Genomic DNA, 17256 nt, shown 5'->3' with positions numbered 1-17256 from the left:
AGGGCCAGCCTGTGCCTAGGTCATCCTGCACCTGTGACTATTCTCAATTCCATAATTCTCTCATCCTAGCCATCATTCAATAACATAAGGCCAGTATCACTGTGTCTTCTGACTCCACACTCACTCGTCCCCTGATGGGACTTGATCCCTGCTTCACATCTTCTGCTCCTATGCTAAGCCCTAGAGTGGGGTGTGACATCATTAAGGATAAAGAAAGGCACCAGCTGGCTGATAGCCACATTGGATATGAAGGGGTCAGCCTGTATCTAGAGTATGGCTGGCCACCTAGGAAGCACCAAAGAGAAAAATCTGGTTCAAAGCAAGAACAAGAGAATGAGGGAAGGAAAGGGAGAAAGACAAAGGTAGAAAAGTATCATACCTCCCAGAGTCATTCCTGCCTCATAGCATTTCCGTAGGCGACAAGATGGACAATTTTTCCTTCGGAATTTATCGATGGTGCAATCATTTCTGCTGGCACACAGGTACTTCTGTTTCCCTAGGAGAACAAACAGAAGAGTAGACACCCTATTAATGCATTTCCAGAGTCTCTCTCCTTTGGTATTTCTAGGCAGAAAAGACATAAAGGTAACCCTGCCAGATAAGAGAAGTGGACAGAGAATGGCCCTAAAGAATTTGATCACACAGAATTACACAGGCTAGTTTAATTCTATGCTATATTGTTTGGTTTTCATAGGAGTTTTTAATCAATATGAACAATTGAGGTCCTGTTGATACTTCCCTTCATGATAAGAACTACGTAACGTGTTTTTAAAATAAGACATTCTACCTTTACTGAAAGCCACGAACACCCATGGGAAAATGATCAATGGCAGAAATTACCACTCCTTTAGCATGGCACAGCAGAGACTTGGGCTTAGGCAATGTTTCTTCCTCCTGACCCCTGTATTCATGCAAAGGATCATACTCAAGCTAACAGAATGCTTATTTTTTCATAATAAAAAAAAACAGGTAAAACTTCTATGAGAAAGAACTCCATGATATTTCTACTTGTTTTTAAATTGCTAGCTATCATATCCTCAATCCTGCAAGTTATAAAAACGAAACAGAGATAAAACTCAATGCCTGTGAAGTGAATCACACCAGGCAAAGGGAAGTCTTCTGAAGCCAGTGTGGGGGGGGAGGATTGCTGTCGTGTACACCTGGAGCTGTCACAGATACACAGAAACATATACATGTGTTCAGACTCAGAGATCTTCAGGATCACAGCTGCCCAGATAAAGACATGGAGGTCCATTAAAAAATACATATTTTACTCAACATTTTGCCTCCTTGCTCCTAACATAGGCCTGGCATACAGTAGGCCCTCAAATACTGACTGAATGAATACACAAATGGTGATCCACAGGTATACAGAGTAGCCAGCATAAACAGACAGACATACATATCCTGCTGCTCTGAAACATGCAAGGCTTCTTTATGCAAGTCCTTCTCATTTACTGCTGTGCTTTAGTTTATGTGAGAGACTGTGATGTTAGGGAGGCTTCTTTTAGCAGAGGAAGCACATTTGTGGTAGGGAAAAGGAAGAAAAATTTAAGAGCAATTGCTATTTGATAGCGGGAGAAAAACACATAAATTTAGCTATAGCTTGGCTTTTCCCTCCCTTTTCAGCATAAAATGTACATATCAGGCACAGAAAACACTGTATTATAGTAGGTTATTTTATGTAGGAGACTCACTAGTAGCCAGGTCAGCAAAATCTGCCTGTTTCTTCCTTCCTTCCTTCTTTCCTTCCTTCCTCTCCACCCTGTTACTCTCTCATTCCCTTCCCCTTGTTAAAGGACTCCGAATGCTGGGCTTGAAGGAACTGTTAAAAACTACTCCAGTATAACCCTTTCATTCCAAGGATGAGTTCTGGGAATGTGACTTGCCTGAAGAATACTCAACTGGAGACCTATGAAGGAAGAATGTTACTACTTAATAGGCACCTGCTATGAACCAAGCCTATGCTGGCAAGTCTGCATATGTCATTTATTTTTTTAAATGTTTATTTTTGAGAGAGAGAAAGGCAGAGTGTGAACAGGAGAGGGGCAGAGAGAGAGAGAGAGAGAGAGAGAGAGGCATAGAATCCAAAGCAGGCTCCAGGCTCTGAGCTGTCAGCACAGAGCCCAATGCAGGCCTTGAACCCACAAACTGCAAGATCATGACCTGAGCCGAAGTCGGGCTCTTAACCCACTGAGCTACCTAGGTGACCTTACATATCCCATTTAAATGAATAATCTCAGCAGTTCTTTGACATAGGTACTATCATTACTTTTACTTAACAGATGAGAAAACTAAGGCCTCTAAACAAGTACTCTTTCTACCATTTGTATTAACAGAACACATAATTTACTAACAGCCTTTTTCTGCTGCAAACTGCAGATTCTTATTTGTGCACAGAAAGGATGTTGCTGTGAGTGCCATTCAGTCATTGAGTATCAACTCCTAGAGGGGAGGCCCTGTATCCAATTCCAGTAGGTTCACTTCCAGTGCCATGGATGTTCTAGAATGGGGACATCCCCAGTTTTTGGTGCAGCTGCAATCCTCAGGACTAGTTTGTCACATTAATTAGTAAAAATAGGGTCAAGTTATGAATACTTCTTTGAGGAATCTCTTCTTCCACAGGGAAATACTAGCTCCTGAACCCAAGTTTGCAAAGGAATGGTTACAGAGCCAAAGGATTAGGGCTCCCAGAGGAGTTCTAGATTCCGCTGCTAAAAGTAAACCATCCTGTGAATGAAGAAGATTACAGTGGAAAAAGTATGAATTTGTTTTTTCAATTTGAAACTCAGATCATCTCCCTAGCTATGGTTCATATTTTGTCCCAGAATGTTTCCTGACTTAAAACAAAGATATCCTTTATAATTTACCTGGGAATAAGTGCAAAGCCCAGTACAACCAATGCCATTGTGTATTAATTTAACATTTATTGAGCATTTATTATGGGCCAGACACTGTACTCACTTTTGAGGTTACAGAGGAAAATCTCTGCTGAACAAAAATGTTTAAGTCCCAGATAACAGAGAAAGCACTAGGCTGGAAGTCATGAGATTTTAATCCTTGTTCAGTTTTATTACTAACTCACCATATGACCTTGCACAAGTCCTTTAGCCTCTCAGCTCCATTCATAATGTGATAGGTTGAACTGGAAAACCACTAAAATCTCTTCCAGCTCAAGGAGTCTTTTTTATTTTATTTTATTTTATTTTATTTTATTTTATTTTATTTCTTTATTTTATTTTAATTCAAGTATAGTTCACCTACAGTGCTACATTAGTTTCACGTGTACAATAATACAGTAATTCAAGAATTCCATATCCAGCTCACGGAGTCTTAAAAGATATCTGGATTTTATCCATAACATATTTGTAGAGTCTTTTATATAAACATTACAAGTATTAACAATAAGCAAGAAATTAACCAAAATAATTATCTCTTCACCCTCAACTCCCTCCTTTTAGGATAGTAACTTGCTGTAACATTACCTTTTATATCTACAGTCATTTGATCTTTTCTCTTTGTTTTCTACAGCCCTTCAAAAAATAAAGGCAATTAACACAGTATTAGGCACTGCTATTGCAAGCCATATGCAACATATGTATAAACAACATTCTTACACATATGTGTGTACTCATGCATGTGTGAATGAATGTGTGTGTGTACACCCACAATAGGGTGTAATCTTTGTGTATATGTGTGTGAACATATAAAGTATACAACACATTAAATCATATAAATGCATAAATATGAAATATGTGTTTCTTTGAAGCAGAATAGTGACTCTAAAGTTTTAAATGATACTTAATGGTAACACAAGTGGTGAAGGTTCCCAAATATGGATATGGAAGGAATCTCCTAAAAATGGAACTGTAACTCATCTGTACAGTTTGGATTAGGAACAAAAATGGGATGGAAAAACCTCTCAAGGTTGTTTCCAATCTACTTCTCCTGCCTGAATTACCAACTTCCTCAAATGATAGCAGAACCAATGTATAATCACTGGGTTGCTATTACTTCTTTCCTATTTATCCTACTTTTCCAATATGGCTGAATTTTTCAGGGTTCCTAATAATAACAGTGAATTAAAATACAGTATGCAATAACATGTGTATTATACATATTTATTTATATATAATAAATATAAAACATACAATAACATAAAGTGACAATAAATTAAAGCATAGTATAAAATATAGTAACATAAGATTAAAAATGTCTACCATTCGATTAGCTTACAAAAGTTAGTAACAATCTTGTACAAAGGAGTATAATAGGGATTATTGTATACATCATTCTATATCTGAATAAAATGATGCTCACTAAGATGAAACTGACCTGCCTGGCATCACAGTTAGTTTGCTCTAAATCACAGACCATGAGGCTATGAATCTTACAGATTGGAGACAATTTTAAATAGTATCTGGTCACAACACACACACTCCTCTGTACAAGGCTTGAATTCCCTCTGTAATATCCCCGTAAAGATTGCCCCAATGTTTCTTGAATTGAAGCCCATTCCATTTCTGGACTCTGTTATAAGACTCTTCCTTCCAGGACACTCATGATTTATCTCCTTGTAGTTCTGACCCATTGGGTCTAATTGGAACGAACTCATCTTTGGGCTGTAAAGAATATTGGAAGCCTTATAACAAAATGTCCCTATGTGATGCCTGACTCTTCAGTTATGAAAATGGACACAAAGTATTGAAATCTCATGCCCCAAGCCACAGGAAATTGGTGGTAGAGCCAGAGAAAAATCTGGCAACTGCATCCAATGGAGACGTAGTGTGGGTGGGTGTAGCCTCAAGACAGAGCACCTGGGTTTTAGGTATCCTTGTTCATTGTTTAGTAAGTATATGGCCCTATGAATGCCTTCTTGGTATTCAGTTGACAGAAGTGTAAGTGTGATCTGGGTATGCTCCAAGGTGGTCCTAGAAAGTCCTCTATTACCATGCAGTAGCCTAGATGACTGAATAATAAACACAGACAACACAAACTCCTATCCATCTCCTCCTCCTCAGATTCTACAAATATTACACCTAGTTCTCCGAACACCAAGGCTATATCAACAACTAATAATGAGTCTCACAAAAAAATGCCATTGTGAAATTTTTGGCAACATACAAAAAATCCTCTCTCATGTTGAAGGAGGTTAAGTTCACACTCTGGAATTGCAAACCAGTTGCATATTTAAGTACTTGATAAATCTCCTATTAGAACAGCTGCAAACACTTGACTACTATGAATGGTCACATAATGGGATAGCATGAGGTCCTCTGCTTTCCAGCTGGCTCTGAAATCCTTGACTGGCTGATGATGTTCTACATGTTTCTTCATGGTCCTTTTGTTCCATCATAAAGCTTAAGTATGATCCAAAACTCCACCAAGAACAGAAGTCATGAGACCACCTTCAGATATTGTCTCCACAGAATTCCCATTTCTATTGTTTTTTTTCATCCTCATTGGTGTTGCCATGCAGTGTGAGTTGAGGTCAATGTTTGATTAGGCTTCTTTCAATTTGTTCATTCTGAAAAATCCTACTTAAATCATATCAGTTAAAGCAGGGGAGTTATCCATCACCTGAGATATCATGCAAATGAGAGGACTGAATTGTCATGTTTATTATGAAGCTACAGAAAAGACTTAAGAACACAGGACTACTTATCCTTTATTTATTTGTTTACTGTTTTATTTATTTTTGACAGGAGAGAGAGAGAGAGAGAGAGAGAGAGAGAGAATGAGCAGGGGAGAGGCAGAGATAGGGAGACAGAATCTGTAGCAGGCTCCAGGCTCTGAGCTGTCAGCACAGAGCCCGATGCAAGACTCAAACCCGTGAACCATGAGATCATGACCTGAGCCAAAGTTAGACACTTAACCGACTGAGCCACCCAGGCACCTCAGGACTACTTATCCTTTATAACTAGAGTGTGAATAAAGGACCTATATGAACAAAACTAAAAAAAAAAAATATTGAGGTATGTAAAAGACCTGAATTAAGTGGAAAGATGTACAGTATTCCTGGATGAGATGATGCAATATTGTAAAGTTATTGATTGGTCCCCTTCCCCCAGTGAAATCTATAAATTTAAAACAATCCCAACAAAATCTTGACAAAATAATGTCAAAGCTCACCAGAAGTAGTAAAATTTATGATATTGCCAAGATATTTTTGAAAAAAAAAAGAGTAATAAGACTTTTCCTATCAGACATTCAAAGTATTATAATGCCGTAATAATTAGAGCAGTTTGATAGTGACTCCACTATGGATTGATCAGTTGAAGAGATCAGAAAAGCCAAAAACAGACACCATATACGTAATATGTAATTCTAAATCTGTGGAAAAAGGATGATTTATTCACTAACTGGTGTCATAACTGGCTAAATATTTGAAAAAGAGAATAAAGTTAAATTACTAGTTGAAACCAAAGTAAACTCCATAATGACCAAAGATGTCAATGAAAAAAACAAAAACAAAAATAAAAGGAAATCATTAAAGTATTGTTAGAAAGTATAGGTGATATATTTTTTAAGGTAGAAAGGGCTTTTTAAAGAATGACAATAAAGAAAAATAAGTGAACATTTTGATACACTTAGTTGACTAGAAAACATTTAAACTTTTTAATCAAACTCAAAGACAACCATAAACTAATGAAAACATATTGGCATCAACTACGGAAAAACAGTGGTAGATTTCCTTGATATACAGAGATGAACAGTGCAGTAGAAAAATGGACAACAAACATGAAAAGTCAATTAAAAGAAGAAATATAAATGATCAATAAAAAATGAAAATTGTTGAATTCAACTTCACTAGAAATCATAGAAATACAAATTAAAGAAGATATCATTTTCATAAGTCAGATTGATAATGATTAAATACTAGTATTGGCAAAGAGGTATTGCTGGTAGGAATATAAACTTTTTGAGAGCATTTTATAAAATATCCAAAAAATTTAAGTACACATAAGCTTTAACCAGTAATTCCACTTCTTGGAATGCTTAATAAGAAAACAATTATGTAAGAACAAAAAAAGAAGTACAATATAGCATTATGTAAACAGAGAATATTGGAAAAATTTAAATATCTAACATTAGGGAGATGACAAAATTATCCCATATTTATGCAGGAGAATGCTGTACAGTCCTCTTTTTTTTTTTACTTGGAAATATGTTCACAATATTGTGTTTTGTTAAAACAACAAAAATGAAGTTACCAAACAACATATTTCATTGAATCCTGCCTTTAATACCTGAGGCTTTATAGCACATCTATTCAAGTTTTTTTTATATATATATATATTGCAATGAAACTTTTTTACAAGTGAAATAGCACATGGAGGCCCAGATATAGAAAACAAAATTAAACCAAATCTGCCTGAAGTGGGCATAGGAAACTTAGAACTCATCCTGCTACACCTCTCCTTTTCTCCCGTTCTCTGCAGCCTTAGCATTGTAGTACACTTTAGAGAAACTCTAGAAGTCCCCAGGGCTATGTGGAAAAGTTGAGACCTACTGATTTAGTCCAACCCCCATGCTCCTATTTTACAGATTAAGAAATTGAAACTTGGAGAATGGGGGAAAAACTTAAGGTTATAGCATGAGTCAACGTCAAAATAGGGACAAGGATCCAGGACTTCCTATTCTTAGTCCAGCAGTTTAGTGCTACTTTCATATGAGACAATAAATGTGAATACAACATAAATACATAAAGATATACAGATCTTATCTATTATTATTATTTAAATAATAAACTCCTTGAATGTCAGAAGAGGCAAGGACCTCTGCAGAGATCATCTAGTCCAACACTCTCATTTTACAGAGATCCAGAAAGCAGAATGGATAAGACCAAGATTAAACAGTCAATTAGTGATGGGATTAAAACTGAAGTCTTGCCTATTATGTTCTCTGCACATTTGCTTTATTATTTCAAAATAATTTTCATATTCATTATCTTGCTGAGCCTTTTGTCAATGGAGGGAGGGTTTAGAACACTATCCTCAATTTATATATGAGGAAATCTGAAATACAGAGTGATTACTGATACCAAAAAATATAGCTCAGTTTCAATAGAGAGTGCATATGCTTTCTATTTAACCACTATAACCAAGAAAATATCTTATTTGCCTCTATCCTGACTTATGTGCCCTGAATGTTCTACATCTACCCATACTGCCTCTTCAAAGTGTGAAAGAGGAGTAACACTTGACTTCCTGAGGGAGAGCAAAGGAAAAAAAGGGGGAGGGGAATCCCACTGTACTTTGGGTACTATTCAAGGTGCCTTCAAAGATGTTACTTATTTTAATTCTTGTCAAAACCCTTTCAGGTAGCTACTATTCCTAATTTAGAATTGAGGAAAATAAGGCTCAGAGGCACTGAATGACTCACCTGCAGTCACCAGCTAGTAAGTGGCAGAAGCAGGATCAGAAACCAAGTCTATGACCTTCGATGTTGATGCTTGACTTTGTCAATGTGATATCTCTTCTCAAATGGGCCCTAACACTATGCTTCAAAGACAGAGGCAGTGTAGAACAGTAAAAAAGCACAGAGGAGGAAAGAAGACTGAAGGACCAGCCCTTCTGTTCCGCTGAATCATTATGTGACCTGGTGTATTATCTCTATTTCTTTCTTGACTTTGGTTCTCCTATCTTAGGAGGGAATGTGGCAGACACTAAGAAAATAGGAACAACCTAAGGAAGGTGGATTCAGAAGTCTTCAATCCTAAAATTTGTAAGGAATCACAAAAGACCCCGAATAGCCAAAGCAATCCTGAAAAACAAACAAACAAACAAACAAACAACAACAACAACAAAAAACTTGAGGCATCACAACCCCGGATTTCAAGCTATATTATAAAGCTTTAGTCAGCAAGATGGTATGGTACTGGCACAAAAACAGACACATAGATAAATGGAACAGAATAGAAAACCCAGAAATGGACCCACAACTATATGGTCAACTCATCTTTGACAAAGCAGGAAAGAATACCCTATGGAAAAAAGTCTCTTCAACAAATGATGTTGGGAAAACTGGACTACTTTCTTATACCATACACAAAAATAAATTCCAAATGGATGAAAAACCTAAATGTGAGGCAGGAAACTATCAAAATCCTAGAGAAGAACACAGGCACAGCAACTTCTTGTTAGACACGTAACTGAAGGCAAGGGAAACAAAAAGCAAACATGAACTATTGGGTCTTCATCAAGATGAAAAGCTTCTCCACAGAAAAATAAACCATCAAGAAAACTAAAAGGAAGTGTATGGAATGGAATAAGATATTTTCAAACGACATATCTGATAAAGGGTTAGTATACAAATCTATAAAGAACTTAACAAACTCAACACCCAAAAAAAGGAATAACCCAGTTAAGAAATGGGAAGACATGAATAGACACTTTTCCAAAGAAGACATCCAGACTAAAAGACATATGAAAAGATGTTCAACACCACTCATCACCAGGGAAATACAAATCAAAACCATGATGAGATACCACCTCACACCTATGAGAATGGCTAAACTTAACAACACAAGAAACAACAGGTGTTGGCAAGGATGCAGAGAAAAGGGAGGCCTCTTGCACTGTTGGTGGGGATGCAAACTGGTGTAGCCACTCTGGAAAACAGTATGGAGGTTCCTCAAAGAACTAAAAATAGAACTACCTTAGAATCAAGCAATTGCACTATTAGGTATTTACCCAAAGGATACAAAAATATTTGTATTTGAAAGGGTACATGCACCCCAATGTTTATAGCAGCATTATCAACAATAGTGAAACTATGGAGAGAGCCCAAATATCCATCAACTGATGAGTGGATAAAGAAGGTGTTGTATATACATATATACAATGGAATATTACTCATCCATCAAAAAGAATGAAATCTTGCCATTTACAACGACATGGATGGAGCCAGAATGTAATAAGCGACATGGACCAATCAGAGAAAGACAAATATCATGATTTCACTCATAAGTGTAAATTAGGAAACAAAGCAGATGAACATATGAGAAGGAGGGGAAGATACAAGAGGGAAACAAACCACAAGGGACTCTTAATGATAGTGAACAAACTGATGGTTGTGGAGGGAGGTTGGTGGGAGATAGATTAGATGGGTGATGAGTATAAAGTTGGGCAGGCACTGGGGTCTGTTTATAAGTGACAAATCACTGAATTCTACGCCTAAAACCAATATTGCACTGTATATTAACCAACTAAAATAAAAAAAAAAGAATTCTTCTATTCATATTGGAATTTCTGATGGGAGTCTCAGAGTTCTCCTGAGTGTGACTCAAGGAGGACTGAAGCCAGTCTGCATTCTTATCTTGTTTTTCCAACTTCAACTCTCTTTACTGTAAGGGCTTCCCCTGAAAAATTAAAACGCTACAGAAAAAAGGAGCTAAGTGCCTCTCCTTTGAGTGACCTACATAGACTGGAACAAACCCAAGGCCTGTTTAGCATCATGCATCCTAAAGATAAAACTTTTTCTGGAGCTAAGACAGCCTAGAACCTCAGGGCTAATCACCCAAGGAGTGATTCTATGAAAAGAATTCCAAGCACTGTTGATTCCTAGAAAATTTTCCCCAAGATACTGCTTTTGGGCCTGTGGAAAAGGCTAGATGATACCAGGCACATAGTTTGTTCCCTGCCAAAAAGAAAGTCTTCTGTGAAAACGACTTAAAAAGTAGCAGAGTCCCTGTGATTCCAAGAATGTGACCATTTCCCCCACCTGTCCTACCCACCCAGAAACACAGGTGTCAGTTAACCCAGTACCATGGATGGGCCCTCAGCTAATGCTTTACAGGGAACCTCCTTAGGAGTGTTTATAAAGCTATGATAATTCTTATTTCTTTTGACCTAACGGTTAACTTTAGTGAGAAGGGACAGGAATTGAACCCATATTCCTCTTCTTTGCTTTCAGTACCTTCCATAATCTGGCCCAAGTTCCATAAAAAGGAAGTGTAAAGACCACTGGCTGGACTGGCAGTCAGAAGAGCAGGTGTCAAGTCCTAGCTCCAATTGCCCTCAGCATCTCTGGACTTTGATTCCTCATCTAAAAAATGAGGATAAACATAATGGCATTGTCTACTTCATAAAGTTATACAAAACAAATGGTACAGAATGCATGTGTGATTTGTGAAAGGGATAATGTTAGACACGTTAGAAGAGTTATAGGTAATATTACTGAGCTTATTTTGTCTTCTATTTCCCTCCATCAATGACGATCTTCTGACCATGCTGCTCTCCTCAATAAACATTCCATCTTCTTCCTGCTCTTAATAAACACACACACACACACACACACACACACACACACACACACACTTCTCTGCTAAAGCAGACACTTCAGTGTTCAGTTCCAATCCATCTTCCCCAGCCACTGCCATTCACATGGGCCTCCTGCTTCAAGAGGACAGGAAGTAGAAGAAGGTAGAACTGACAAGTTAGATGGTGGCTAAATCATGAATAGCCTGAATTCCATGCTATGCAGTTTAAATTTTAACATACAGAATTATTTGAATCTATCCACTGAGTTCTTCCATAGAAGGTGTTTAATAACTATCTTCTGATGAATAATGAATAATCTTTGAGTATACACCCACTATGTTTCAGGCACTATTCTAGGTAGCCAGGGAAACAACAGTGCACAATACAGTCAAAGGCTTTGCCTGCAAGTTGGATGATCTTTTGGTGAAAACTGGCAAGTAATATATAAGTGGTAAATAATAAATATTTTCATATGGTGATACATACAATGAAGGAAATACAACAAGGTACTATGATAGAATGGGGAAATTAATTGAGGTAGAGTAGGGAAAAATCTATGAGGATATGGCATTTGAGCTGACACCTGAATGATTGAAGGAGCCAGACATGCAAAGAGCCAAAGGAGGAACATTCCCAGCAGAAGGAATAGCAAATTCAAAGTCTTAATGTCACAAATGAATTTGGTGCATTCTTGGAATAGCAAGTTGGCTAGTGGGGCTGACATATGATAAAGGGAGAGGATATGGTAGGGAAAGTTGACTGGGTGGCAAAAGCAGGTTGTACATGGCAGTAATTCTCAACTGTGGCTACAAGTCAGAAACACCTGCAGAGATTTTACAAAGTATTGATGTCTGGTTTTACTCCCAGTAGTTCTGATTCAATTGATGGGGGGGGGGGTAAGGGTGGCTGCTGTGATTGTTTAGTATATTCCCCACCCCCCATTGCTTCTAACGTTCAGCTAGGGGAGGGAACTGCTGATATTGGACCTTGCAAGTGAGTTAATGGCTTATGGACTTTTTACAGCTGACACCATATTAATAACAGGACAGATGCTTGACACTGGAATAACATTTGACAGTTTACAAAGTTCCTTGATGTTTTTGCTCCTCTGGAGACTAGTGAGGTTCAGGCCACTCAGATAAGTAGTTCAGGGAGCACCAAAGAGATGATGTTCTTCAGATGAGATTTGGAAAGACCATCTGGGAGAAGTACAGGCTCCAAACTCACCAAGGAAAACACCACAAGAAATAGCCAGCTCACTTCTGCCAAGGTCATTTGACATTTGGTCAGACCCAAGTTTTATGTTTTCAAGCTGTCTTCCCTTGAGCTCTGTCCAGTGTTGTGCTAGAGTTGGCTTATAGTGGCTCATAAAAAAACAATTCTGAGCATCTCTTCCCAATTTCACATTCAGTCCTATAATATTGGTAGCTTTATTATCAGTCCTGATAGCAGTATCTACATCATGGAAATTAGCAAACACTACAGTATCAGGGCTCCTCATTCACCCTTGCCCCATTCTAGGCAGAAATCCAGTTTACTGACACACCACTGGTTCTGCCCTAGTGGTAGCTTTACTTTCTCCTAGTTGGGTCTGACTCTCTTGTTCTTTTCTCCCTGTACTTTCACCCAACCACACCTATGAGGTTTGGTAATATAATTGGAATCACAGCTTGTGTAGATTCAATTGCATTTCAGAGGAATTTTGCTGTCTTCACATGCATTACCCAACAGATGTTTTCCTGAGCAGTAGTGTATAAATAACATTTCTTTAAACTGAATTCACATATGAATGTAAATATGGAACATTTAAAGAAACTCTGTACTGAACACTTCTATAAGGTCAATGCAATAACTCTTGTAAAATTAACAGTCACTGTTTCATTTATAAATTTTATCAGATCCAAATTAAAAAAATTTTTTTTCAACGTTTATTTATTTTTGGGACAGAGAGAGACAGAGCATGAACGGGGGAGGGGCAGAGAGAGAGGGAGACACAGAATCGGAAACAGGCTCCAGGCTCTGAGCCATCAGCCCAGAGCCCGACGCGGGGCTCGAACTCACTGACCGTGAGATCGCAACCTGGCTGAAGTCGGACGCTTAACCGACTGCGCCACCCAGGCGCCCCCAGATCCAAATTTTAAATAATAATGATCTTACAATATTTGTGAAGGACAATTTGGCAAAAGCCTTCAAAATTAAAATATACATATGCTTTGACCCAACACATGTGTGACATGGCATTTATACATGAACATTCACTGCAACATTATTTGTAATAGCAGAAGACTGGAAACAACATAAGAGGCCATCAATACAGTCATACAATACAGCCATTAATGGAACAATCTCCAAGATATATTGTAAAGTGAAAAAAATGAAGATGCAAAAACAATAAAGAACACTAGTTCTGTGAGGAATATTGATATATTAATATGTTTAACATATATATGTTTATAAATACTCATACTATGTCTACAAGGGTATACAAGAAACTAATAAATAGTGGCTACTCCTGAGAAAGAGAACTGCATGCCTGAGGGATGGGGATTCAGAATTATCTTTCACTCTTTAACCTTTTGTAATTTTAAAATTTTGTATCATGTACATGTATTTCCCATTCCAAATACACATTTAAAATAAGCAAAGCTCTGTTATAAATTTCCCTATGACTTTGATACAAATCCTATTCCCTATTTGGGCTTCAGTATTCCTATCTACACAAGGGGATTATATTCCATAATACTTCAGACAGGAAGCCAAAAAGGGTTCACAGCACATTCTAATTCCCAATTTTAGAGTCACTATTCATAACAGGTGTGTTGTCTATTCACCATACTGTGTAATTAGGGAAGCTGATCCTCTAACAGAGTCAAAGAAATATGTCTGTTATTAACAACAACAACAAAATGCCTACTGAAAACTCAATTGTTCAACCCTGTGCTGAAAATTCAAAAGCTACATATCAAGATGATTATAGTGTAGACTTTACCAAAATACATGTTTCTTGACAAAATTAAAGATCAGAGAGGAGGAGGAGGAGGAGGAGAGGAAAGGGGAGGAAGAGGAAGTTGAGAGGAAAATAAAACAGAAAGAAAAAGGAAAAAGGAAACGAAAAGGTATGTGGAAAGAAAAACCCAAACCTGGGCCCCATTAAAGATCCATTGAACTGTGTGACAGCTTCAAGAAAAGCTGCAGAAGCTTTTAGTGCCTCCCCTAAATGCTGCCTCACTGAGGTCAACATTGCCTGTGGTGTCACTGCCATACCTACTGAGGGCTGAAGCATTACTGATTGGAGGAGGGGAAATGTGAGCCTGCATCCCAATTATTTCATAGCCATCTTCCTTAAGTCTCTCCCAAGGACTATTTTGAATGACTTCCCCTTAGGCAGTCACATTGTGATGGATTTATAGAACTAAGAAGCCAAAATTTCTTCCTGACTCTAGGAAAGCCCCACAAAGGTTCTGATAGTTTGGGATGGGGCACTCATGGAGGAATTAGTGGAAACTATAAAGAAAGGAGCCAGTGTAGTACAGTAGTAAAAAATGGGGCATTGTAGTTCCACAGATTGCATTCAAATATTTGCTCTGCCTCTTACTAACTGGAACTTGGAGCAAGTCACTTTGACTTCTCTGGACCTCAATTTAGTTTACTGTAAAATAGAAATAATAACTCATAGGCCTGCTAGGACATGTAAATGAAATAATGTGTGTAAAACAACTAACACAAGGTCTGGCCCTCGTAGACAGTCACTAAATATTGAAAAAGAAAGAGAAATAGAAACACAGAGTAGTAAATGAGTGGGTTTTTAAATATAGGACCCAGGAAAAGATATACAAAGAATTTAGCAAAAGATAATGTCATCAGAAGACAAAATAATAGGATGATAATAATTTGTATAGTAAGAGAAATGCTATCACCCTGTAAATGTTAAATCAACTCCAAAGGTAAAAGAAGTCAGGAAAGTTGCATTTTACAAAAGGAGTAATCTTGATGGACAACATGAAATTTTACTAAGTGAACAAAGCACAGGTAGAGCATTCCAGAGGATGTGATATATCTGAAAAGGCACAGAGGTTGTAAAGAGCCAAGATTGATGAATTTAACAGACTGTAAAACTGATGATTTGTTGGTCATCAAAAACTCTGTAACGTCACAAACACATTGACTCCATCCATTTTTCTCTCCCTTTGTACCAAAAACAAACGCTTTTCTTTTTACCACTACCTTAAGGCGACCAAACAGGTTTGACTGTTCCTTCCTCCAACCTCTGCTCAGGACTGCATTTGGTGATTACTATCTGAAAGACCAGTAACTGACCATCAAGCATGACTGGGAAAATGACATCTGGAGGCTAGTGGGATGGTAGAATGAACTGCTGGCATGCTGACTGCTCAGTTAAAGCACTTTGGAATGATTTACCTTCCAACCATCAGAGAATGAGGCAGGGAAACTGGATCCATTGAAAAAAAGGTCCACCCATACCATCCATCCATTTTCCATAAATATAATGTATTTTCCTATTATACATTTGAGTTCCCCAAAGGATTCTCACCAAAAATATTTAAATCAACTGAATTATGAACTAAAATAATGGTCACTGACAAAAATGAGAAGTCTCTCATTAATCTTAAAATTCCTTTATAATGTAGAACCCCCAAAATATGTTTAATAAATTACTCCTTTCCACTGGTGATTAGGAAAGTCAGGAGAACTCAAAAGCACACGTTTCTACACTTTCTTTAATGAAAAACAAACAAAACCAGTAAAACACCCAGGCCAAGTGGAGGAACATCAGCTGACAAACAGGTCTAACTTCATCTGCTGGTTTTTCACTGTCCCAAAGGTCCCTCGGTATTTGAGTGTCTATGCATTTTGGAGTACGTTTTTCAGTACTAAGGGCACAAGAAAGTTTTCTCAAAAAACAAGAGTCATGCTTAGTAATCCAGGACAAGGAGACCTGCAAAATTCCAGCTTTGAAAGAGACCTACTCTTAAACATTAGGAATGTAAAATTATCTTCAACTAATGACAGGCAATGCTGATGTTATTCAGGCTTACACATTCTCACATTGAGTGTACCCCTTCTTTGTTCCCTAATAAACACCAACCAGTAGGAATCGGTTCATATATACTCAGCATCTTCCCAAATCATAAACACCTCCACCTTACATTTGTAGGTAGCTTTACAATTTACAGATAGTGTTCCCATGCACTGTCTTCTCTGAACCTCACACAACAATACATGAGGTATTCAGGGAAGTTATTATCATTTTAAAAATGATGAATCTGAGGTTCAGAATGGTTAACAGAATTGTCCAAGCTCATGCAGTTAAGAGATGAAATCATTGCCACAACCAGGTATTTTATCTCTTACTCCTATTCTTTTTCCCACAGTTTTCCTAACAGCAACAAAAAATGTTAAATTATAGTCACTCTGCTATGTTTTGAAAGGCATGAAAACCATTTTGCCTATTACATTAAGAGATATATAAAAATTTTAAAACCTAGACTTTCTGGAAATCAGTTATCTGAGAAAGTGTATTTAGGTGGAACATTTCATTTACCTATCAATAAGGGCTGGAAATGGGGATAATATTCATTATGTAACTCAATGAAAAATTATTAAACACCTATTAAGTGCCAGAATCTATACTAGGCACATGGTTTCTATTCCATAAAACAGAGAAAATATTAAGAGAAATTTGGGCAGAATTAAGAAATTAATTAATTCAATAAGTATATATTAAATATCTACTCTCTGCCAGGCAGTGTTCTGGGTGCATACAATATGTAAGTGAACAAATAATAAAAAAATCATTACCATGACTAATATTATTTTAATGTGCATGAGGAGGTGCAGAGGGAAGAAAATAGCCAATAAGCAATAGACTTGATTAATTAAAATATTAAGTAGTATGTTAGAAAGCAACAAGTGCTATGGACAAAAAGCATGGTAAGGGGGATGGAGAGTGCTGGGACAGATTGATTTTAAA

General features: G+C 37.4%; 1 protein-coding gene across 3 annotated transcripts in view; it reads right to left on the bottom strand.

The window, feature by feature from the left end:
* The window catches only part of AR (androgen receptor), a 180029-nt gene that overhangs the window by 33054 nt on the left and 129719 nt on the right, over positions 1 to 17256 (bottom strand). For 2 of the 3 annotated variants that reach the window (XM_045473122.1, XM_045473120.1), the window contains exon 3: positions 380 to 496. The exons of the other annotated variant lie outside the window; for it this stretch is intronic. In XM_045473122.1, the coding sequence (XP_045329078.1) occupies positions 380 to 496 (117 nt within the window). The remainder of the gene's footprint in view (positions 1 to 379; positions 497 to 17256) is intronic. 3 annotated transcript variants of the gene reach the window in all.

The sequence above is a fragment of the Leopardus geoffroyi genome, chromosome X (assembly GCF_018350155.1).
Source record: "Leopardus geoffroyi isolate Oge1 chromosome X, O.geoffroyi_Oge1_pat1.0, whole genome shotgun sequence".
Classification (NCBI taxonomy): Eukaryota; Metazoa; Chordata; class Mammalia; order Carnivora; family Felidae; genus Leopardus; species Leopardus geoffroyi.
Note: the sequence above shows the minus strand (reverse complement) of the source record. Positions and strands in the feature narration are given on the sequence as shown.